The sequence below is a fragment of the Entelurus aequoreus genome, linkage group LG12, assembly GCF_033978785.1.
Source record: "Entelurus aequoreus isolate RoL-2023_Sb linkage group LG12, RoL_Eaeq_v1.1, whole genome shotgun sequence".
Lineage (NCBI taxonomy): Eukaryota > Metazoa > Chordata > Actinopteri > Syngnathiformes > Syngnathidae > Entelurus > Entelurus aequoreus.
The window spans coordinates 4,414,916-4,441,218 of record NC_084742.1 but is presented as its reverse complement, the minus strand read 5'-3'; the positions used below and the strand labels follow the sequence as shown (position 1 = coordinate 4,441,218).

The following is a 26,303-nucleotide window of genomic DNA, read 5'->3' as shown; positions in this document are numbered from 1 at the left end:
GCTAAGAATGTGTAATAGTTGAAATGACTGCCTTTGTTGTGTAGCTTGCATATTGGGCTTAATCGGTCACCGAACTCTATCATTCATTGCATCTTGCCCCCCATGGTATCAGCGGCCCTGGGTTGTGCATTGTCTCTAAAGGGCAAAGATTGTTCTGTCACTGTGATCTCGGCCTTGCATACCTTCCATAGTTTACCTGTCTTTCTACTTAAGTTATGGACTGTTTGTCACTTTAGCCGAATAGATTGCTCCTCTTATGTTGCTGGTGACATGACTATTATTGTGCACTGTATATAGTGACATGAAGACATGCATGCATGTGTGGACATGTGGTGGAGGGTGTCTACTTACTGCCAACTGTACGCACAATGGGCGTCTTTTGCGTGAGTGCATGTATGTGTGCCTTTAGTTACGACGCGAGCACTTGTCCGTGCATATAAATCAGAGGCAAGCGCTCTTACATCACAACCGCCCTGGGGGCAGTGAGCACGGCCACCTCACGCTAGCTGCCTCCCCCTTCTATTGGTGAGCATGGTCACATGTATGCTGCCATTGGAGGGGTGGCATAATAATGCCATGTTTTTATGTTTTGTACCCGCCTCCTCTGCTTTTCCGACATGGATTTATCATCATTAGTCATGATGCCATCACAGCCCTATAATACCTTCTTATAGAGTATGTCACAAAAGTGAGTACAAGGTCTAGTGTCGATTTCAACTCGACAGTGATTTTTACATTTATTTCAGCCACTGTGGGTTGCATGTAAAGAGGTGTATGCTTTTCCTCTTTCACTTGCCTTGTTGTCCCCAATTCCCCTTGGATATCTAGTTCATGTCATGCCATACCACGGAGTAACAAAGCTCAAATCTCCACTGCATGACACAGCATACAAGTACCTTTAAACCGATGCTTTTGCATTGGAAGCCGCTTTTTATGTAATGCCATTCAGTAACAGATGGCAAGGCTTGAAGACCCTGTGACACAAGGGAATATCTTGTCTTTTCACTTCACATTGGCAGGCAAAGCCTTCGCCCTGTAGGTTGCATAACTGTACCCTCAGGCTGGTGAATATTTATGTATAGTTTTCATTGATTCATTTGGGGATAACCACTGTTTGGGTGTGCTGTGTATGTGAGGATTGTCTACTGGCCACCAAAATAAGGAATGAGATGGACTAGTTTGAGACCAGCTGGTCAGTCAGAAGCCCCGTGTTCATCCTGTGTTTGATTAGAATCAGGTTCCTGTCTTTAAATGTCAAAACACAACACAGCTGTGCATGCAGGACTGTCTATTTTCCTTAGGGTTAAGTTTAGGGTTCACAGAGAAAATACCTGCTCTTTTTTCTGGGTTTTCATGGGAAAATGTTAACCACTCCCGATCTTTTTGATACCGAGTCGACAACATGCAAAGAATACATAGATACCTACGATTTTCAGCATTGTCAGTACTGAATACTGTACGCATACGTAAGCACTTAGTGCTGAAGTCGACACCGAAAAATAATGCCTTTGGTCTTTTAAAAAAATAGCCAGTGTTTCCCATATATTTTATAGATTTGTGGCAACCTACCACAAATACATATTTGGCTCTTTAGGTCCTTCTTTGTTCAGAAACTAATTATAATGGAACTGTGGTGGTATGCATTGCAACTCCGCTTCACCACACACCTTATGCACATCTGGTTTGCCAGAAAAAAGACTTAGCAGAAGGGATCTGTGTTGCCAATTAGCGAGGTAGCGAGTAGAGCTATGCATTAAAACCTAAAGGGAGGATTGAGTGTGGCTTGCATCATGTAGTTCTTAGGGAATCAAATACAAGCGGCCACGGAAGACAAAGTATAGGGGAAAGCGTAGATCCGCCACCACAAGCCCAGGGAGTGCGCAACCTTTAGCACTAGTAACACTTTTAACGCTTTCATAAGTGCAAAGAAGACACTGCTTGAATAACTCTTCTGTTTTTTGGCAACACTTTGCCTTTTTGGAGAAATAGGTAAACCGGTGGTGTTCAAAGTGTGGCCCCGGGGGCCACTTATGGAGTTCAGCTCTTTTGTTATGGATCATAGCACACTGTCAAAATTAAATAAACAATAAAAAACAGCAAAAGTTGAAAAATATAGCAACAAAGCATAACACAAATGGAGAAAGATTAAAGTGATACTAATACTTATTAAAAACACAAATTAAATGTATGTACTAGGCTTTTTATTAGCCTATTTCTTTACAAATGACCATGATGCTGTCACGCCAAAACCATATTGAAAGAATATTAGGAACACTATTCTATTTCTGTACTTGAAGGCTTCATGTCACTGCTGTTAGTTTTTAGAAAATAAAACAGTCGTCTTGTTATTTATGACCACATTTACAAGTACTGTTTGTTTTGATCTGTGGGAGGCTGTAGGCTACTGCAGTTCTTTTGAAAGTATAGTTTCCTCTTGCCAGCTGCTACTGCAATTTAAATGATGTGCAAACACATGTTGAAGCACAGTGATCTTAAATATTTAACAGTTTTAAACCGTTTTCAATAACATAGTACATTTAAAAGTACATTGGTGCAGTTGTTTTTTTTTAATGATTTTCGTGGTATCAAAAAAGTGTAAATTGTGGAAATTCACAGATATCTGTATCAACTACCTAAATGCTGGTGTCATGACCACACTACTTCCTCGTCACTTGGTTACAGATTTCCCCGCCAAGTCAAACCTGGTGGTCTTATCTTAAAAGCTTGTTGAACTCTCACATACTTTAGATTATTCTAAGGCAAAACCGACTATATATTCACTTTTAGCATGTGCTGTGTTTCATCCAGACTATCTTGCCAAGATCTAGAAACATATTGGTTAAATATGAACTTTTGGCTCGATGTCAAGTGAAATGAGTCCTTTTGTGATGCCAATATTTGCCTGCAGCTGCTTTTTCCAGGTTGTGTTATTATTATGGGTTCCGTTGCTAATTAGCTGCCATTGCACTAAATTGCTATGGAAAATCTCTGCAGTATCGTATGTCATCCTATATGCTTCAACATCTGTGCCTGTTTGTTTTCTCTTGCTGCCCAGAGGGGGCTTTGTCATTCTTTTCCCCATGCCGCCAGATCCCATGGTGTCTCACAAACCTGTTGACTGGGTCCCCTCGCATTTTCCCAGAACACAAACCATGTCTTAACAGGGGGTCTGGGATTAATGGAGGAGTTTGCTGTATCATTGGAAATCATCATAAGCAGACGGTGCAGAAGGCCTGGGTGCTCTTTTGACTTGGTCACTTAAAGGCCTACTGAAATGAATTTTTTTTATTTAAACGGGAATAGCAGATCCATTCTATGTGTCATACCTGATCATTTCGCGATATTGCCATATTTTTGCTGAAAGGATTTAGTAGAGAAAATCGACGATAAAGTTCGCAACTTTTGCTCGCTGATAAAAAAAAAAGCCTTGCCTGTAGCGGAAGTAGCGTGACGTCACAGGAGCTAGTATTCCTCACAATTCCCCATTGTTTACAATGGAGCAAGAGAGATTTGGACCGAGAAAGTGATGATTACCCCATTAATTTGAGCGAGGATGAAAGATTCGTAGATGAGGAACGTTACAGTGAAGGACTAGAGAGGCAGTGATGGACGTATCTTTTTTCGCTCTGACCGTAACTTAGGTACAAGCTGTCTCATTGGATTCCACACTCTCCTTTTTTTATTGTGGATCACGGATTTGTATTTTAAACCACCTCGGATACTATATCCTCTTGAAAATGAGAGTCGAGAACGTGAAATGGACATTCAGTGCCTTTTATCTCCACGACAATACATCGGCGAAATGCTTTAGCTACGAGCTAACGTGATAGCATCGTGCTTTAACTGCATATAGAAACAAAAAAATAAACCTCTGACTGGAAGGATAGATAGAAAATCAACAATACTATTAAACCGTGGACATGTAAATACACGGTTAATGCTTTCCAGGCTGGCGAAGGTTAACAATGCTGTGCTAACGACACCATTGAAGCTAACTTAGCAACGAGACCTCACAGAGCTATGCTAAAAACATTAGCTCTCCACCTACGCCAGCCAGCCCTCATCTACTCATCAACACCCGTGCTCACCTGCGTTCCAGCGATCGGCAGAAGGACGAAGGACTTCACCCGATGCGTTTGGCGGCCCAGAGACGTAGGAAGTCAAGGTGAGGTCGGCGGCTAGCGCGGCTATCGCTCCAACAAAGTCCTCCTGGTTGTGTTGCTGTAGTCCGCTGCTAATACACCGATCCCACCTACAACTGTCTTCTTTGCAGCCTTCATTGTTCATTAAACAAATTGCAAAAGATGTCCAGAATACTGTGGAATTATGAAATGAAAACAGAGCTTTTTGTATAGGATTCTACGGGTACCATAACTTCCGTTACTCTGACTTCGTCACGCACATACGTCATCATACCGCGACGTTTCATCCGGATATTTCCCGGGAAGTTTTAAATGTCACTTTATAAGTTAACCCGGCCGTATTGGCATGTGTTGCAATGTTAAGATTTCATCATTGATATATAAACTATCAGACTGCGTGGTCGGTAGTAGTGGCTTTCAGTAGGCCTTTAAGGGATTCTTGCTAGAGTCAGAAAACATAAGCCACAGAGGTTCAGGCTTTGACCTTTTCTACTCCAATTCAACACACATTTTTACGAACATATTGTTTTAGATATGTATATTTACAGCACAAAATAACATTTATTTGATATTTAATACAAAATTAGCTACATTTTTCTCACTCATTGGTAAATAACGATATCATCTTTCAACAGTTTAGCCAAATTGGATTGCACTACTTGGATACAGCCAACAGAGGAGATGTTGATTACATCGCAAATAGTTTTGTCCCCTGCTGTTTTTTGACCTTAAATCAATTTACACAGTTATTTAAAAAACAACCCTTGTCTCAGTACATTTCCATAAATCGAGTACAATGCGCTCTTGTTCAAGGGTAGCTAATTTATTATTAATTAATCGGCATGACACAATTCAGGGTAATAATGTGCTGTAATGGCTAACCAAGACTTGGCCGGCCAGTTAGTTAGTAATCTCTGCTGGATTAGAACATCAGATCATGAAATTAGATGTTAAAGTCCTTTTGCAGTAAGTTCTGAAACTGATTACATGAAACAAGGCAGTACTTTGATTTTGTTCTAAGGTATCATACTTGATTTCACTCTGTTCTGGCGCTGCAGCTGACCAGCGATACTTTTGTCCCCAGAAAACATTTCATAAGCCTCCTCCATCACCGCCCCTCCTGATCTCCCAAAATGACCCTAAATCTCTGAGTGCAACTCCTGAGCTCCTAAAGCCTCATCATCTAACCTCAATCGGGTAAACCACAAAGACCAAAAGCTGCATTATACCATTTATACTGAGGGGTTTTAATTTGCAGTATCTTGCTGCCCTCTGAGATACTGCAGTGTGATTGCTTCAGTTTTTTCACGTCGACAAATTGTATCGAAGGCCTAATTTGTCTCTAATTACTTACATTCTAATTGATAGCTTTAAGTCTGTAATGAATCAGACTTTTCGTAAACAGGCTTGATAACCATCCATTATCTACAGTTTGGGTATCGTAGCTTTTGGGTACCAATCTGTGGAACAATTGACAATTAAACTAGGGACTAAAAAGAGAGCCAAAGGGAAACAATCAATTGCATTGTGTCTGCCAGGGTTGTCGGAATCTTGCCGCCCCTTTGCACATTTTTTCTTATGCTGCATGCAATTGTGGTAGGAAGAAGTCAGTCATTATTACTGCTAATAATATGCCAGGGCGGGAATTAGGCTGTAGTACATTGACAGTGGAAATATTAATAACGTTATCTGAATGTTTTATGTTCCATACCACCCATATATGATAAACAGTTGGAACTTGTTCACATTTTGGTTAGGTTTGCAACTAACGACTATTTTGATATTCGACTAATCATCGACTATCTTAACCGTTAGTCGACTAATCGTATTAGAAAGCTTTTTCAGTGACTAATTTAGCCATGGGCTTTTAAATCCATCTTGAAACATTTTTAGGCATGTGCCAACTAACAAGATGACTACTTTATTCAGAATAGTTTTTATACTGTAACTATACTGTTCATTAGGCATTCTTCCTGTGATAACTCTTTTAATATTTTGCCCATTTTAAATAAAGCAAGGGCTGGCTAAATGTCAATAAATACAAAATATCAATTTGTATGTAAAATTAAGAGCATCAAAGTTGCAGCAATATAAACTAGCCAAACAACACCAAAGCAAGCTAGCTTCCTCAGAAGAAAAGACTGTTTTGTTTGAGTTTGAGTTTGAGTTTATTTAAAACATGCAAGCATACAACATGATACATCACAATTTCCAGTTTCTCTTTTCAACATGTTCGAAAAGGAGTAGGAAGAAGCAGAGCTTATTTAATCCTACCCCTTTTCTATACATAACAGTTGCTAAAACTTTTTGTTCACTTCCTGTTCACTTTGTAGTTCAGGTTCTTCATCACGTGCACAGCTACTCCTCCTCCATTTTTGTTGGTTCTGTTGATGTAGTTTAGTTCATATCCTTCCAGATCAAAATCTATTCCTTTTTTATCATCAACCCATGTTTCTGCGACAGCAATCACCTTGAAGGGTTCGTTGATGTGTTCCAAAAAGTTCTTAATGTTGTTGTAGTTTGCATACAAGCTTCTGCTATTAAAATGAATAATTGACAATTAGTTATCACACTTAATGTTGCTATTATATTGATCATCTGTATAATAAAAACAATTATTACTGATGTGGGAGAAAAATGTTGTATCTGGATCTATATCATTTTCCAAATCCTGGTTTTTGTGATGTTGATAATGTGTTTATAAAGCGGCACACAGGTATACGAACAACAATTAGCTGGCAAACTTTGGCTGAAATTATAGTTAAAGGGGCACTGACCTTTTTTTGGAATTTTGCCTATCCTTCACATTCCTTATGTAAGGATTATTTTTCAGAATTTTTTTTAATGCATTCCAACTTACAATGGAGCCTATAAAAGTTGCTCTATTCCCCCTGAAAAGCGCTCTTAAAAACCATCCAAACACCTCCAAGGTTTTATACACATAATGTATGTAATGTAGTAACAGGCATATTCAAAATAACATGTAATATCTTCGTATTTTGCATAGTTATGCGGCGCATTAGTTTAAAAAACGCATCACAACGTTTGCTTTTTCTTTCGACAACATAACTGATTATTACTCACTGCAGACTTCATGAAAGCCAAAAAACTAAATAAAACATCACTTCCTGTACAATGTATGTCGTCCCTAGGATGCCGACTGATGGGATGTTGATATATTCCCGTTTAGAGGAATAATGGCTCATGATTCTTGTGACGAAAAAAGAGGGGTTGAACCAAGCACAGCAAAAACCAGGCGACTTTTCGTGTCATTCTTGGCATTTTTGGGTCTAAATTGGATGCCAGAGTTGACCAACTTGTTGAATTAGGTCCTCATCCTTCTACTATCAAGTTGAGAGGCATTATTTATGTTCTAAAAGGAATTTTCATGAGCTCTGAAGCGAGAAAGCAACTCAGCCGCCGATGTCAACATAGCCACACAAGCTTGTTAGCTCCCTTTGATCGCGGCACCGCTTAATAGTTTGTCTGCGTTAGCACTTATAGTAACAATATCACAAATTCTTGGTTAATATTCAAGTCACAAAATGTAAATGGGTTATTGTTGGTGGTGTTTGGACGATTAATTAGAGGGTTTTATGGGGGGAATAGAGGACCCCGCATTGGCTCCATTGTAAGCTGACTTTTATTATGCTTGTTTACGAGTTGGAATGCATTCAAAAAAATACATTGTGTTCTTGTCTAACAATTAGGCAAGGCAAGGCAAGGCAACTTTATTTGTATAGCGCTTTTCATACACAAGGCAGACTCAAAGTGCTTCACAGATAACAAAGTGAAATGAAAGAAAATAAAAGCAAAATTAAAATGCAGACAATAAAAATAAAAACAGTGCAGACGTTAAAAGTTAAAAGATTAAAAGATTTAGCTTAAAGCTAAGGTGAACATAAAAGTCTTCAGTCTAGTTTTAAAAGTAGTCAGAGTTGGGGAAAGTCTGACATCTTCAGGAAGTTTATTCCAGCTATTTGTTGCATAGTGACTGAATGATGCTCTCCCTTGATTTGAGTTTACTCTTGGAACCGCTAACAGATTGGTCTCAGAAGATCTTAGTGATCTAGAGGGCGTATATAGTGGGAGCATATCAGTGATATACTTGGGCCCTAGACCATGTAGTGATTTATATGTGAGCAGGAGGATTTTTAAATCAATTCTCTGATGTACAGGGAGCCAATGTAAGGATTTAAGAATTGCTGTAATGTGCTCACATTTTTTGGTCTTTGTTAGAACTCTAGCAGCAGCGTTCTGAACAAGCTGTAGCTGCCTGACAGTTTTTTTGGGAAGACCTGCAAGGAGACCATTACAATAGTCTAGCCTATTGGTAATAAAGGCATGTACAAGTTTTTCAAAGTCTTGAGCTGACATGAGCCCTCTAAGTCTTTTTACATTTTTGAGGTGATAGTAGGCCGATTTTGTTACTGATTTGATGTGACTGTCGAAATGTAAATCAGAATCTAAAATAACCCCAAGATTTCTGGCTTTATCATGATTGTGAACGATAAGCAAAATTCTAAAAAAATAAGTGCAGTCCCTTTTTTAAAGATATTTTACACAACTTTCTCTGTTGTTAGCTAGATAGGTAACAAGCTAATTTTACACAACTTTCTCTGTTGTTAGCTAGATAGGTAACAAGCTAACTTACCAAGGAGAGTCAGAGATATCCAACAAGCCTCTGCCTTAAATGTTTCCGCATCACAGACATGCTGCTATAAGAAGCCAGATTGGGTGAAATGTTCCTATACGTTCGATACCTTCACCCGCGGTGCCGTCGCCATCGGCCACAACCATTTTCCTCTTCCTGTTTCTGATAATCACCGGTCGGGCTGCCCTGCGCATGTTCGTTTCCGTCCGGAAATACACAAGTGATGAAATCACCGACTATTATCGACAATTTGTTGTTGACATTTTAGTTTTTGCTTTTTGTCGATGAATCGTTGCACCTCTCCTATACGACCATTGACCTAACCTGACCTAAATGCGACTAATGTCAATAGAGTTGCATCAGCACAGTTCTCTTGCTAGTTGCTAAATGCTAGTTCTGATCTTTGTCCCCTCTCAACCCACAGATCCAGTTCGCAGACCAGAAGCAGGAGTTCAACAAGCGGCCCTCCAAGATCGGCCGCCGCTCTCTGTCGCGTTCCATTTCTCAGTCCTCCACAGACAGCTACAGCTCAGGTAAGCCCCTCTTGTCCCTTCTCATGTTTGCCTCTCCAGCCGTTCTAATTCCTCTGATGGTACCGCCTCCCCCCAAGACCACTCTTGTTTTATGTCTTTAATCTCTTCAAGTATTTGAAAGAGCAGCAGATTAATTCTCATGAATCACATTGTAGCACTCTCTGTATTTATCGATTGAACAAATCATGTCTCTGGGGAAAAAATACAAATGTTGCCAGAAGTAAGCTAATTTTTTCAACCGTGAACTTTTTGTTAATAGAATTCTCTGCATTTTCAGTTCTTGATCTCACTCAGCAGCATTTTGCAAAAACTAGTGTAACTGTATCCATTTTATGGCGCTACTTATATATTGTACATCTTCACAAGTACATATAGAGTTGTCCCTCAATACATCGCGCTTCAAATATTACAGTTTCACCACTTCACAGATTTATTTATTTATTTTAGTTTTAAGTATATTGTACAACCTTTTTGCCCCAAATGAAGCATTTTAAAGCATAGAAATGTCTAAATGAACTAAAAATATCAATACTACAGTTATGGATGAGTACTGATCCGGTACTTTTTTTTTTTAGCACCAACCAAATTCCGCCGGTCCTACTGGGCACCGATTCACGTAAACTCAAACGCTGCCAGGTTTCTGTACCTGGGTTGCGCGTGATATCACACCCGGTTGCCAACTCAGTTGGCTCTTCACACTTCAGCACTTGGCGTTCACTCCAGCAGCACTGAGAGCGGACTCGGCCAAACTACCTCAAGGTAATGTTGCAATGTTGCCAACAAAGCAACTGACTCAAAAAACGCTCCAACTTAAGTAAAGTAAGGCTCCACTTTTTCAAAAATGCCCTAGCTTGATGCTAATATACATTGGCTTTGCTGTCGACATGTTGCTAATTAGCATTAGCAGTTTTATATGCCGAATTCAACATCTCCAAATTTGTTAATGAGCTACATCTAAGATGCACGTTGCAATCAAACAGCAGGTCTGTAATTAGTACAATACTTACAGTATTATCACTTTTTGGGCGCAACAACAGACTAGACGTCACTAACGTTTTGGACTTGCAACTGTAATTGACACTCAGAAATGTCACAATAAAACAAGTTAAGTTAAAGTTAAAGTACCAATGATTGTCACACACACACTAGGTGTGGTGAAATTTGTCTTCTGAATTCGACCCATCCCCTTGTTCACCCCCTGGGAGGTGAGGGGAGCAGTGAGCAGCAGCGGTGGCCGCACTGGGGAATCATTTTGGTGATTTAACCCCCAATTCCAACCCTTGATGCGGAGTGCCAAGCAGGGAGGTAATGGGTCCCATTTTTTATAGTCTTTGGTATGACTCGGCCGGGGTTTGAACTCACGACCTACCGATCTCAGGGTGGACACTCTAACCACAAGGCCACTGAGCAAGATGTAACAACTGGACAGCAGTTATGATAATCAGCTCATTTTCTAAATGTTGCAATAAAAAAACATTTTTACTATCAAAAACAATATTTAATAACACAAATGGGTATCGTTGAGTACCGGTATTGATTGACAGGTACCGGAATTGGTGTGTATCGGTTCAAATGTGAATGTTATCCAGCCTTAACTACTGTGGTATCGGCCACTAGATGAGACCAAGCTGATCAGATCCTGTTGTTCAGTATCGTGGCCACTGATTGGCTCAGCCTCAGGCAGCATTACTGTATAGGATTAAAAGAGTGTAAAGGTGACTAAAGGGTGTTATTGCATGTCTGGGGGTTTCTCATAATGTGTAAAACCGTATTTAAAAGTTCGTAAACAGGTTTTTTTAACGCTCTAGCTATGAAAATATTCAATTTATAATATATGCTTCCAATTTCACGGAAATTCATTCACTAATGTAAAGTACATGACATCCTCATCTAATTTACATCATTGATCATGACGTAAAACTCAAGTGTATACGTTTGGACAGTTAAAATGGAGCTTATTGGTTTGTGTCGTAAGAAATGTGCAACATCTCATGTTTTTAAATTTGATTTAACAACAAAAATGGGATGTGAGTGTCGTTTCGTGCAGTGGTGCGTGCCTACTAGCGCTGGATAAGCAAATCGATTATGGATCGATACCTTTAAAATGTCTGTGAGCTTGCTTACAGAGAAGTTGTGCGCTATTTCTTGATTCGCATGTATAAATACAACTTCCCACTAATACGACTTTGAATATAGGACGGCCTGTCTTTTTCAGGTGGATTTCTAGAGTCAACCAATGAATCAATCAAAGTTTACTTGTGTAGCCCTTAATCACAAATGCCTCAAAGGGCTGCACAAGCCACAACGGCATCCTCAGCTCAGATCTCACTTCAGGGCAAGAAAAAACTCAACCCAATGGGAACAAGAAACCTTTGCAGGGACCACAGAGTCTATCTTCCTTTCAGTTTTTAATGTATTTCTTATTACAGGTTTCTCTCACGCCATCTCAATGTCCTTTTGCAAGTGACGGTACTTTCATCCTCTTGACCCTTATTTAAGAGCAGCTCAGTTCATTGTCACCCCACCCTTCCTTTCTGTCTGTACAGATGGATGAATTTTCATTTTAAGCCCCCACCAAACCCTCCTCCACCCTTTGCTTCTTGGCACAGTACATGGTGTTCTTTTACAACACTTGTTAACTGCCGCGGGTCGCCGGCGCCTCAAAGCACATCCGCGTGTCATCATTTGAACGAAAGTCTTGGGACACACCTCTTGATCAGTTGATTCATTCTTGCAAGTCAAGGCGACCACTTTTTGCTGACAAAACTGCTTGTGTGTTTTGTTCACGTCAGCGGCGTCATACACAGACAGCTCCGACGATGAGACGTCTCCCCGGGACAAACAGCAGAAGAACACAAAGGGCAACAGCGACTTCTGCATCAAAAACATCAAGCAGGCTGACTTCGGACGGCGAGAGATTGAAATAGCCGAGCAAGGTTTGTTATTAGTCTGTGGTAGTGTTGTCCCGATACTAATATTTTAGTATCAGTACCAAAATGTATTTTCAAAACTTTTTTATACTTCTCAAATTAAAGGGGACCACAAAAAATGGCCTTATTGGCTTTATTTGAACAGAAAACCTTATTATACATTAAACATATATTTCTTATTGCAATCAAAGATAAATGTTGACATTAAATAACATTTTGAATGTACTAGGCCAGTGTTTTTCAACCTTTTTTGAGCCAAGGCACATTTTTTGCGTTGTAAAAATCCGGAAGCACACCACCAGCAGATATTATGAACTCAGTTGACCGTTAAAAGTCATTGTCGCAATTGTTGGATTATGACTTTAAACCATAACCAAACATGCATCACTATAGCTCTTGTCTCAAAGTAGGTGTACTGTCACCACCACTGTCACAGTTATTTTGACTTTTTTGCGGTTTTCCTGTGTGTAGTTCTTGTCTTGCGCTCCTATTTCGGTGGCTTTTTCTCTTTTTTTGGTATTTTCCTCTAGCAGTTTCATGTCTTCCTTTGAGCGATATTTCCCGCATCTACTTTGTTTTAGCAATCAAGAATATTTCAGCTGTTTTTATCCTTCTTTGTGGAGACATTGTTGATTGTCATGTCATGCTCGGATGTACATTGTGGACGCCGTCTTTGCTCCGCAGTAAGTCTTTGCTGTCGTCCAGCATTCTGTTTTTGTTTACTCAGTAGCCAGTTCAGTTTTAATTTTGTTCTGCATTGCCTTCCCTAAGCTTCAATGCCTTTCTTTAAGGGCACTCACCTTTTGTTTATTTTTGGTTTTAGCATCAGACACCTTTTTACCTGCATTTACAAAGCAATTAGCCACCGGCTGCCACCTACTGATATGGAAGAGTATTACACGATTACTCTGCCGAGCTCTAGACAGCACCGACACTCAACAACAACACATCATTTGTTGACTATAATTACTGGTTTGCAAAAAATGTTTTCAACCCAAATATGTGAAATTAGATCATATTCCACGGCACACCAGACTGTATCTCACGGCACACCGGTGTGCCGCGGCACAGTGGTTGAAAAACACGGTACTAGGCAACTTAACTTGTCTTTTAGTTGTGGTAAGCAAACAGGTTATAAAGGCTCCTAATTTGGCTGCTGATGTATGCGGTAACATATTGTCATTTTCACTTGTATTTTGTCAAAATTATGAGGGACAAGCAGTCGAAAATGGGTAGATGGATTATTAGCTACTTTCATTTACTATTAATATCTGGTTACTTTTTGTTTTAACATGTTCTTTCTTGAAATGTAAGAAGCACTTGTTCTTCTGTCGTTTGGCTACATTTCATAAGTTTGGGTATTGATCCATTACCAAGAAGTTACAACATTGGTCATACTTAAAGTCCACCTGTGTCCAGGGACGTATTTTCCGAGTTTATAAACAATAAAAAAATACATCATAAAAAATATTGATGTAATCATTGTATTATCCACTATATACGGCTCTTGTACTTGGTATCCTTACAGTCAATGTTTGTATAGATCCACCCATTTGTTTACATTCAGGAGCGCTAGCTTGTTTTTAGCGGTTAGCCTTTGTACCCGCCTACGGTGTGTAGAGATTGTGAAGCATGTTTAGCTATTCTTCATCATGCAGGGATGGTGCTTGTAAGAAATAAAGTTTATTTGTAGCCATGGAGGTGAGGATTAGTTATTTAGAAGTAGCTAAAAAAACTGTGGATGGACATTAGCCGCTAGCTATCTTCAGTGTTTATAGCTTCACTTTTATTGTTAGTTATTAAGCCAAAATACGTCCAGTCTCTCTTTTCTGTTTCCTCGCTGTGTTGACTTACATGCTCCTCAACTCATGTTACCAGCAACATCACCACGGCGCGCCATCATGTTCATGAAAAATGAAACTACCGTTATTTTTTTTTATTCATTAGCACCGCTGTACTTTATTAGTACCCGTATATCGTACCACCCTTGTCTGTGGTTGAATTATCAACACCTCTTTAGTATCGTCTCCTTCATCTGGATGACTTGATGAATTAGCCATGAAGTATTAACTTGCAGAGTTCTTTTACCCACATGTGCTCCCTCCTCCAGAGATGCCGTCCCTCATGGCTCTGAGGAAGCGAGCCCAGGGCGAGAAACCCCTGGCTGGTGCCAAGGTGGTGGGCTGCACCCACATCACCGCCCAGACTGCTGTGAGTAGAGCATGCAAAGTCGCTACAGGGAAATCAAAGCATTTTCACTTGATTGGTCCTTGCCCTCAGGTGTTGATGGAGACTCTGTCAGCTCTGGGGGCTCAGTGCAGATGGGCCGCCTGTAACATCTACTCCACCCAAAATGAAGTGGCAGCTGCCCTGGCAGAAGGAGGTCAGAGGCCGCATTGTTTTCTCTCCTTCCTCTGTTATTTCTTCTGCTGCACAGCTGTGGAGCACTTCCTGTATTCTCTGTACAGGTTTCAGTGTGTTTGCATGGAAAGGCGAGTCCGAGGACGACTTCTGGTGGTGCATCGATCGCTGTGTCAACGTGGAGGGCTGGCAGCCCAACATGGTAGTCCACTTTGTTCTTCCCTCTCTGTTGGAGTCAATGGATTTTAAATTATAGGTGGTTGTATGCCAATGGAAGGAAGACTAATAGAGCAATTAAACATATTCAAAATGGAACAATTTGGTTTCCTTTGTCTCCAGATTTTGGATGACGGCGGAGACCTGACTCACTGGATCTACAAAAAATACCCCAACATGTTCAAGAAGATCAAGGGCATTGTGGAGGAGAGTGTTACTGGTGTGCACAGGTAGGACTTGCGGAAGTAAGAAAGCACAATAACCTCAGAAAAGGGAGTCATAAGCATGGAATATGTTTTAAGAATATTTGTACAAGGTCTTTTAATGCGGTATTTTTAAAGAAAGTGTAAATCTGTTGTCAGTCTTTCTGGTGTGGCAACATCGCCATCTAGTGGTGAAAATTCCCTCTGTGGTTATGCAATTGCAGCATTGCAGTATTACATGATTGTAGAAGTGTTTCCATGTCATTATAATAGATTGATATGCATCACTGCTCAATCACACGTACAACTACTGTGTCATTTATTTAATGCATTCTTGTGCTTTCGTATTCGCAGGCTCTACCAGCTGTCCAAGGCAGGGAAGCTGTGTGTCCCGGCCATGAATGTCAACGACTCTGTGACCAAGCAAAAGTTTGACAACCTCTACTGCTGCAGGGAGTCCATCCTAGACGGGTATGAAAGTTCCCCTCAACAATCTTGCCTTTGTTTTACTGTTAAATGTTACTGTTTTCAGCCTGAAGAGGACAACTGATGTCATGTTTGGAGGCAAGCAAGTGGTGGTGTGTGGATATGGAGAGGTAAGATGTTCCTTAACACAATGGTTACAGTAAGGATGTTTTATCAACATTCCAGCAATTTTAATTATGTCTCAGAGGTAGAATTTTGTTAGCCAAAACCTTGCTTTGATGCTGGGATTTTGATGGGAACACACCGTTTTGTGTGTATGTAGCTTTTAGAGTTGGAAACGATAAACCGATGCGACCGGATAGCCCGTTCGAGCCCCCTCAATCGATTCGGTTCAGTTGTGAATCTTTAGGTTAGTTGAGTGTACACACATAAGCCGTTTTTGTCTTTAAAAACGACATGAGAGCTAGCGTTGTCCGTGAGGAGAGTCACGTGCTTTTTACGTTACTTGCATAACTAGAGACGAACAGACGTAGATACATGGACCGGGTGTCGCACGAGACTAGCATTCAATAGACAGTTTATCTTTAAAACATTAGGAGAGTTACGGCTGCCTGCCAAATAATTACCCGCACAATACGCAAGGTCAACACGGCGGACCGTCTCCGTGCTGTGCCGTTCGTCAATATTGTAACATCCCAAGTAATGGCGGCTCAGACAGAGTCTCAGTTTGTATTTCTTTGTTTCACAAAATGCAACGTTCTTGTATAACGGGCTCAATCGCCGTGTCTTGCTATCTTTTCCGGCAACTTACTTTTCCTCTTTCAACTCTTTCAAATTTTGATGCATCATGTCGTAATTGTATGCATTTTCGAAATAAACTCAAACCATAACCATAATTCGACAACACACGTCACTTTCCATCCTTGTCCCAAGAGTCCCACCCCCTAGTCAAGTCATTGGCTAGAACCTGTAAGCGTCTGTGACGACACTGACTTGACTCGTGGAGAAATATATTTGTCATGTCTTTGCCTTTTTAATTTAACACCTTTGAGGATATATGTTTTAAAATTTAGAAAATACTGGAAGCATGTTATGGAATGTGCTTTTTTTATATTTGAAGGTGACTGCGCCTATGGCTGTTCTCATTTATCAGGTTATTGTCATTTTCGAGGCATTCAACTGATCAGTTGTCTTAGAAGCTGTTTGGCCTCTCATACAAGTAGTTTTCATCAGTTCATACTCATAGACTTAGCTTGGACAAACTAAGGCTCAATTCGAATACCCCTCCTGCGTCTTTGTTTTTGCCCTCTCTCCTTGGTTTTGCGCGTTCATGTCAACCAAGAGGCGTTTGAATTGTCCGCCAGGTAGGGGGGAAGTTCGAAGTACCTCCCTTGAAGCAAAGTGAGCTCGCAGACCTCCCTACACTATTGAGTGCGGGGAGAACGATGTTAGAACAGAAACCCAGAGAAGCGTACAAATGTAAGTAATAAGCATAGACAATGATTTTCATAATAATGACACTGGTGGTTTGCTACTGCACATAAATATTTGCTTCAAACACAAAAGTACAATGACACACACTTTACATAGAAGAAGCTGATGCGGCAGCACTTGCATATTTCGCCAAAACCCACTCTTCTATACTGTATTCTTCCTAATAAAGACAGGCGAAAAAAAGAAGAGCACAAGCAAAGCCGAACATAGCGTATGTTGGTATTTTTTAAAAGTAAACAAACATTTGTCGCATGTGCCGTACGTCACTGCTGGCCAACAGCGAGGGTTGATGACCTAGTGCAGGGGTGTCCAAAGTGCGGCCCGCAGCTAATTGTTTAGCAGCCCGCCACACATTCTGGAAATGCCACTGCAAAAAACAAAAAAACATTAAAAAAGTGGAATGAGGTGAAATCTAACTAGAAAACGTTGCGATGTTGATACAAAGCTGCCATGCAGGCTGTTTTTTTTATTTTGTCTATCTTTATTTTTCTTTTTTTTTGCCATTGCTCAAAAAAAAAAAAAAAGACAAAAAATCAATAATAATGTATTATTGACATCTTCAAGGCTCCAATTAATTCAAATATTTCACATTAAAATGTTTTATGTGGAAAAATATTGCATATATTGTGTGGTTACCATATAAAAACATCCAAGTTTTCTTTGACAAAAGAGCATAAAACAAACAAAATAATAGTTCAAACGTAAAATCGACAGATATATCTGAAGTTGATCTCGTAACTTAAGTGTTGAAAGTAAAACAAATAATAATAAAAATGTATCACTTTATGAGTGGGGTACCTTTTGGATCCCAAAGATATTTAGTGGGATTTTATTTATCTTTTCACTGTGATTAATCAAAAATAATAATGAAAATAAAATCAATGGTGTCATGCATTATTGATCTTTTCAGGGCTCCAATTACTTCACATCAAACATTGCTTTCTGAATGTTTTGGGCGGTGGGGGAAATACTGCATATTTCACTTTTACTATAAAAAACAAAGTTGTCTTTGACAGAAAAGGCATATATAATAATAGGCAATAATAATTTGACTTGTTTTTAACATTTTAATGACTGAAACCCTTTACGGGCCCCAGGAGCTCTAATTATTAAAAAAAAAAAATCTATATATTTTGTTATGGTTTGAAAATGAAAAATATTAAAATGGCCCCCGCATGGTTTAATTTTTCCATGTGCAGCCCTCAATGGAAGAAGTTTGGACACCCCTGACCTAGCGAGACTCAATTGACGTCCATAAGCTTAGGGGCGTCATTGCAATACTTCGCCATGGTACTAAATGCGTAGTAGATGTCCATCAACAAATATTAACCATGGAATCGAATCATTCATACACTAAATTGAATCTTATTCAATCATTCATACACTAAATTGAATCGTATCGAATCGTTCATACACTAAATCAAATCGCATCTAATCTTTCTGTTTCATAAATAAATCATTTTTGAATCGCATCGTAACCCATGTATCGAGATGCGAATCGAATCGTCCATCACAAATAAATGTACATCTCTAGTAGCTTTAATGCTAATGAGGTATGTTTATGTTCATGTCTCTGTCCGACAGAGTGTCTACAAGTTGTGTGACCTACTCAGTGGCCTAGTGGTTAGAGTGTCCGCCCTGAGATCGGTAGGTTGTGAGTTCAAACCTCGGCTGAGTCATACCAAAGACTATAAAAATGGGAACCATTGCCTCCCTGCTTGGCACTCAGCATCAAGGGTTGGAATTAGAGGTTAAATCACCAAAATGATTCCCAAGCGCGCCCACCGCTGCTGCTCACTGCTCCCCTCACCTCCCAGGGGGTGAACATGGGGATGGGTCAAACGCAAAGGATAATTTCACCACACCTAGTGTGTGTGTGACTATCATTGGGACTTTAAATTTACCTTTAAATATATTACGACTTTGAAATGTGAGAGTAATGTTAACTATGAACAGCCTAGGATGTGCAGATTAGACTATGAAGTTAGGTAGCAGGCCACTGCTCTCGGGGCACATATCACTGCTAGAACATCATTAAAAAGTCAACTTCCTTTAATATTTGCTCAGGTGGGGAAAGGCTGCTGCGCTGCCCTCAAAGCAATGGGCTCCATCGTCTACGTCACAGAGATCGACCCCATCTGTGCCTTGCAGGCTTGGTGAGACTCAGCCCTGTCACTTCTCTGTAGAAGACCTCAACACCAACCCTCATTTTTTGATTTCTTCCCATCTCTACGGCAGCATGGACGGCTTCCGGCTGGTCAAGCTCAATGAAGTCATGAGACAAGTGGACATTGTCATCACCTGCACAGGTACCCACCTGCAGACACCTCACTTCCTGTTTGTACAACATGTGCTTATTTGTGGCTCGTCTGTTGCTTGTACTCTTAATGATTCAAGTAACACTTTTAGTAGTGCACAATTAAAAGCTGATATTGTACTAAAATATATATAATATATTATATAATATATTTGTGGAAGTCCTTAACGCCTATTTAGAAGTGAAGATAACATGTGCGTCTGCTTCATTGCCCTAATGCTACTCATAGGCTGAACGGTAATTGCGATGTCTTAAGGGTGAAGCTGCAGTGGTCTGAATAATGTCTATTGATGCCGGTAATAAGTCTTGAGTTATTCATATAACAAGATAGCATCACTTCCAATAAGCCGTGTTCCCTCATTGGTGCTCTCAGAAGGATAGTGAGTCAGCTGCATAGAAATCCTTTTACTAAAGTTGTACATCAGGAATATTCAACTTAATTGTTTTAAGGACCACATTTCCAGAAAGCTAAGAACCGGGGGGCCGGATTTCTCCTTTCACTATTAGTCTAATTTTGTTTATTATAAAGAACCAGCGTTCTCTACAGCAGTGGTCCCCAACCACCGGTCCGTGGATCGAGTGGTACCGGGCCGCACAAGAAATGTATTAAAAAAAAAGAAAAAAAACATTTTTTTGTTTTTTTTATTAAATCAACATAAAAAACACAAGATACACTTACAATTAGTGCACCAACCCCAAAAACCTCCCTCCCCCATTTACACTCATTCACACAAAAGGGTTGTTTCTTTCTGTTATTAATATTCTGCTTCCTACATTATATATCAATATATATCAATACAGTCTGCAAGGGATACAGTCCGTAAGCACACATGATTGTGTGTGCTGCTGCTCCACTAATAGTACTAACCTTTAACAGTTAATTTTACTCATTTTCATTCATTACTAGTTTCTATGTAACTGTTTTTATATTGTTGTACTTTCTTTTTTATTCAAGAAAATGTTTTTAATTTAGTTATCTTATTTTACTAATTTTTTAAAAAAGTACCTTATCTTCACCATACCTGGTTGTCCAAATTAGGCATAATAATGTGTTAATTCCACGACTGCATATATCGGTTGATATCGGTATCGGTTGATATCGGTATCGGTAATTAAAGAGTAGGACAATATCGGAATATCGGATATCGGCAAAAAGCCATTATCGGACATCCCTACTATTAAACCATGAACATGTAAATACACGGTTAATAGTTTTCAGCTTGGCGAAGCTAAAAAAAATAGAAGCTAACTTAGATGCGGCGGCGGGCGTTGTACACTTTTGACGACACCCCGGCCGCCATCAGAGTCGGCAAGAAACATATATTTCCCCAAAGTTACGTACGTGACATGCACATATCGACACGCACGTACGGGCAAGCGATCAAATGTTTGGAAGCCAAAGCTGTACTCACCGTAGTGCGTCTGCTATCCTGCTCAAAACACAACACAACCTCCTGGTGTTGGTGTTGCTGCAGCCAGCCGCTAATACACCGATCCCACCTACAACTTTCTTCTTTGCAGCCTCCATTGTCCATTAAACAAATTGCAAAAGATTCACCAACACAGATGTCCAGAATACTGTGGAATTTTGTCGAAGAAAACAGAGGTATTTGAATTGGGTCCAAACACTTCCCTTGACCTCGTGACGTCACGCGCATACGTCATCATACCGCGACATTTTCAAGCGGAAGTTTCCCGGGAAGTTTAAAATGTCACTTTATAAGTTAACCTGGCCGTATTGGCATGTGTTTCAATGTTAAGATTTCATCATTAATATATACTACCAGACTGCGTGGTCGGTAGTAGTGGCTTTCAGTAGGCCTTTAAATACTGCATTAATGAAAGGTATGTTTATTGCATTTAAAATGTTTACATTCATTGGCATTATTGTATATTATTAATACATCATTTGGCCACAGTTGATGTAAACTTTTCAACTATTCAACATTATTATCGTCAAATGCTTACAATTTTGTCCATACAGACAATTGTATGCTTTTAACTAATATAATAATCTGCAGTGGGACATGAGCGTTACATTTTTTTAAAAATTGCATCAAAAACATTAAATTACATTTGCTGATACCTGCAGAAACCCTGTTTAAATAATGGCGGTATGGGATTAAACTATTCATTGTGCAGCTGTATATTTAAAATCGCTGTGTTTGGCCTACGGGCACATTTTCACTTTGGCCTCAGGGGGGAAAAGTTTGGGCACCCCTTCTAGTGTAACCTGCGGCAAAAATGTGAACCTCCCACAAGTTTTTTAAACTGAACTCACAGGCCACCAGTTGGATAGCGCAAATGATGAAAAAGTGAGGACCTAAAATGGAACCTTGAGGAACACCACTGGTATAACTAAAGAAGTTGAACACGAGACTACTGACCAACAAGCTACTGCAACATCTTAATTCCATAAATCACATTACAGAAATAAGTTGTAACTGGCAAAGGGGAGAGGACTTAAATGGGTGCCTTGAGGAACGCCTCAGTTATGTAAATCACAAGTTTGGAGCACAGTGTTCTGTTTGCTAGCAAGGTTAAAATGTCAATGCAAGGATCAGCCAATGTGTTTACAGTGGTCCAACAGGATCACAGGATTTGCTGCAAAAATGTTTGTCTACCAAGTTTTGAACTGAACCCGGGTGACCGGTATGGTGTCATTCCCCGGCGGATTTGGCCCCCGGCCTGCTAGTTGAATAGTAAATGATGCATCTTCAATCATCATGCACACATCTATAATCACACCCGGTACAGTTTTATGACTGCCCTTTGCATAATTGTTCGTACAAACTCGTATTGTAGTCAAAGCAACTTTAGCAGGTATTTCTCCTGGATTTTGTTTTATTGTATTTTATTTCGCCTTTATTTAACCAGGTAAAATCCCATTGAGATCAAAGATCTCTTTTCCAGGGGAGACCTGGCCAAGAGGGCAGCAGCAAGGTTACATTAAAAACAGTAAACAACACATAAAACATTAAAACTTGCTGACATAACACACGTGCATACAGACAAGGTAGACTGCAGTCCTTTCACAGAAGCTTTCAACTCATTCAACGTAACAAGGGTTTGAAGTTGAATATTCGATTGTAGGTTATTCCAAGCCTTCGCTGCTGAAAACCTAAATGCTTTCTTGCCCAGTTCAGTTCTTATTTTGGGGACGACAAATTGCAGAACATTCATTGAACGAAGATGGTGACTTCCTTGTTTCTTTGTTAAAAGACAAGGTAGATAGGATGGAGTGACACAAAGAATGGTTTTGTAGATGAAAACATACCAATGATTGAGGCGTCTGCAGGGCTTGTGCACTGTAACTATATCTGTCAAATTAATTAACTGCAAAGTGATTAGTCTAAAACATTTTCTACAGTTGAACTAACCCTATTCTTTGGTGACGCATTTTCCTTGTTGCCTTCTCTGCACTTGTCCTGCACGCCATCAGGCAACAAGAACGTGGTGGTGCGAGAAAACCTGGACCGCATGAAAAATGGCTGCATTGTCTGCAACATGGGGCACTCTAACACAGAGATCGACGTGGTGCGTCACCAGCTTGTTTTTTTATTTTTAATAGTATGGCTTAACAAGCAGAAAAATACAGACAGATTAGTGATTCAGTGATGTCACTGTTGCCGTGGTAACCACATTTTAATCCGAGTGGTCACAAAGGCTTTTTTTTATTGATTTACTTGCCGGACATATTTTATTTGAATGAAAAAAGGTGCTAAACAAACCCGAAAAACAGGAAATGCAATCCTTTTAATCCCCCTGCAGGCGAGTCTGCGGACGCCAGAGCTGACCTGGGAGAGAGTGCGCTCACAGGTGGACCACGTCATCTGGCCCGATGGCAAGAGGATAGTGCTGTTGGCCGAGGTACACAAGAATGATCTGTGACCAATACGGAATGTGGTGTCACGTAGTATGTGCATTGAGTGTATGGCAGATTGTAGTGACAGAACCAGAGCAGCCGTGACTGACCCAAACAGACAAGCTGTCAGTCAGCGCCAAACTCCTCTCCTCACCTCCCTTCCACCTCCATAAATATCTTGGGACTACTTTATTTCTCCCCTTTGCAGGGTCGTCTCCTGAACCTCAGCTGTTCCACCGTTCCCACGTTTGTGCTCTCAATAACAGCTACAACCCAGGTAAACTATGACTGTTGTCAATATACATTCAAACAATTGTAATTATTGCCTAACTCTGACGTTTGTGTGGCCAGGCTCTGGCTCTGATAGAGCTGTACAACGCTCCAGATGGACGCTACAAGCAGGATGTTTATCTGCTGCCCAAAAAGATGGGTAAGACGTTCTTGACAACTTTCCAAACACAGACCGTTGGTTCTCAAACCTTTTTACTTCACCAAGTACCATCGTTTGTGGTACCTCCGTGGTTTAGCTTCGAATGTGTAGCTTGTCCTTGCAAGTAAATAATTGGCTTACAGCTTACGGGGTGAGTTAAACATGAATATTTCAGAAAAGAAAATATATAGGTAAAACATTTCTATTTCTACAATGATTTCATTAGTGATGGGTCCGGCAACACAGATGCATCGGCGCATGCGTCGAGATCATAGAGCGATACCCTGTGTCGGTGCGCGTATCGCTTTTAGAAAGTCACGTGACCGAACACGAGCTGTTTTGGTCACGTGACCGCTCATGAGCTGTTCTGGTCACGTGACCGCTCATGAACTGTATCGCACTGACGCCTGCGCGCCAAACTGTGTTTATTAGGAAGCGGCGCAATGCGTGTTGTTGACGAACACCATTAGGGCCGCTTGTTGTCACTGTCACTCAGAGTTGCATTTCAAAATTACACAGAATAAATGTGTTTATTTTGTTTAGAATTCAGATGGGTTTGATTTGGTGTGCGGCATATATTGGCTGTGCGGCGCACGGTGTGCGCGGAGGACGCTTGAGCACTGCGCAATTGCGCAGGCGCGCACCTTCGAGGGAATGTTGCTCACAGGGCACAGAGGAGGCGTCAGTGCGATACAGTTCGCGTATCGGTCACGTGACCAAAGCAGCTCATGATCGGTCACGTGACTTTCTAAAAGCGGTACGCGCACCGACACAGGGTTTCGCTCTATGAGCTCGACGCATGCGTCGATGCATCTGTGTTGTAGGACCCATCACTACTGTTACTAGAGAAGGTACGGGAATGACGGCGTGGCGAAGTTGGTAGAGTGGCCGTGCCAGCAATCAGAGGGTTTCTGGTTACTGGGGTTCAATCCCCACCTTCTACCATCCTAGTCATGATACATGTTCACATTATTTGACTGTATCTAAAAAAGATAAAAATATATTTTTATTTAAATGAAGATATGAAATAATCCTAAATGAAATACAATGACTTGGTTTATATTATTGTATATACTAGGTCATAAAATCAGTGTCAGTTGAGTCGGTCCATAGGTTACCTGTAGGGATTTTTATTGTCCAGCAGATGTCAGTATTTAGTGACACAGTATCAACACAGTATCAATACAGTTTTGCAATGTGTCTAAACGCTTCATGAGGCCTCATCAACCCATCACTAGATTTCATTAATACACAGTACAGGCCAAAAGTTTGGACAAACCTTCTCATTCACAACACAACTGATGATCCCAACCCCATTGATAAAGCAAGAAATTCCACTAATCAACCTGTGAAGTGAAAACCATTTTAGGTGACTACCTCTTGAAGCTCATTAAGAGAATGCCAAGAGTGTTCAAAGCACTAATCAGAGCAAAGGTGGCTATTTTGAAGAAACTAGAGTATAAAACATGTTTGCAGTTATTTCACCTTTTTTGTTAAGTACATAACTCTACATGTGTTAATTCATAGTTTTGATGCCTTCAGTGACAATCTACAATGTAAATAGTCATTAAAATAAAGAAAACCCTTTGAATGAGAAGGTGTGTCCAAACTTTTGGCGTGTACTGTATGCGTCTGTAATAATATAATAACATTTTCAGAAAATGCTGAGTACCACCAGTGGCACTTACTTGTACCACTTTTTGAGAATGTTTTTTTTTTTAAGTAAAACATACATTACATTTGCATACACGTACATACATATTCTTCTCATTCTAGTATGTAATCTATAAAATAAAGCACATGCTCTTTGATTATGGAGGGCCAAATGGTACAAAAATAAAGAAATAAATACATGTTTAAAAGATAACTTAAATCTGCCATTATTTAATTTTGTAATTACAATGAAATGCTTACATTTGTCACTAATGTATTTAATGGGAAATGGAATTTAATTTAAAAAACAATTATTGAATTCATTATTTATTTAGCGATTTAATTAATTAATTGCTTTATTTAGTTCACAATTTATTTGCTTTACTTGAATTAATCACACATTTAAGTAATTTAAATCGTATTGTATCATATTTCTGTACAGCACTTTGGCCAACTGGAGTTGTTATTAAATGTGTTATTGTATATAAATGATTAAACTGAACTAATTATTTAAAGATTTATTTTTTAAATGTTGTCCCAACTCAATCCAATGTGGCCCTTGTCAGGGCTTCCAGTGTTTATTGTATCCGTCAAAGTCAGTGGGCGGATCCTAGCACCTGATTGGTTACCATGCACTTCAACTTGCAATGATTGGACTAGATTTGTGTCAGCCCCGCCTACTGACTTTGACGGGTGAGTTTGACAGACAAAGTAAATTCTTGAAGCGCTAACACAAAGGTTCATAAATTCAGTTTATTTAGTAAATTACTTGTCAAATTCATTGGGCGGGACTAACACAAATCTAGTCCAATCGTTGGCGATTGTCTGAAGACTGGAACTTAAGGCGCCTAAGAAGGACATACTGGTATGTTTTTGGGAGTTGGTGGTTGATATTTTAGACCTTATGGAGCATGTGGAAGCGACACCTGCTGACCCGGAGCAAGTAGCAGTTTAAGTAGAGTAATTTTTTGAAGTTACTCCACCATATTTGATGTGACGCGTGGGCGACACATTCATCTGCTTGCTCTATTTCATTTTGGCCATGCAAACATTTTGACGAAGCAAGAGAGTGCAAAAGA

At 40.0% G+C, this 26,303-nt stretch overlaps 1 protein-coding gene across 4 annotated transcripts in view; it reads left to right on the top strand.

Annotated features, from left to right (window-relative positions):
• The window catches only part of ahcyl2b (adenosylhomocysteinase like 2b), a 54,529-nt gene that overhangs the window by 25,764 nt on the left and 2,462 nt on the right, over positions 1-26,303 (top strand). For 2 of the 4 annotated variants that reach the window (XM_062064495.1, XM_062064496.1), the window contains exons 2-15: positions 9,221-9,329; positions 12,137-12,265; positions 14,370-14,470; positions 14,540-14,642; positions 14,728-14,822; positions 14,960-15,066; positions 15,394-15,510; positions 15,572-15,635; positions 19,027-19,115; positions 19,198-19,268; positions 22,719-22,813; positions 23,048-23,146; positions 23,350-23,418; positions 23,493-23,571. In XM_062064495.1, the coding sequence (XP_061920479.1) occupies positions 9,221-9,329; positions 12,137-12,265; positions 14,370-14,470; positions 14,540-14,642; positions 14,728-14,822; positions 14,960-15,066; positions 15,394-15,510; positions 15,572-15,635; positions 19,027-19,115; positions 19,198-19,268; positions 22,719-22,813; positions 23,048-23,146; positions 23,350-23,418; positions 23,493-23,571 (1,327 nt within the window). Of the gene's footprint in view, positions 1-9,220; positions 9,330-12,121; positions 12,266-14,369; positions 14,471-14,539; positions 14,643-14,727; positions 14,823-14,959; positions 15,067-15,393; positions 15,511-15,571; positions 15,636-19,026; positions 19,116-19,197; positions 19,269-22,718; positions 22,814-23,047; positions 23,147-23,349; positions 23,419-23,492; positions 23,572-26,303 lie in introns of all 4 variants that reach the window. The other 2 variants (XM_062064493.1, XM_062064494.1) reach the window with 1 other exon arrangement.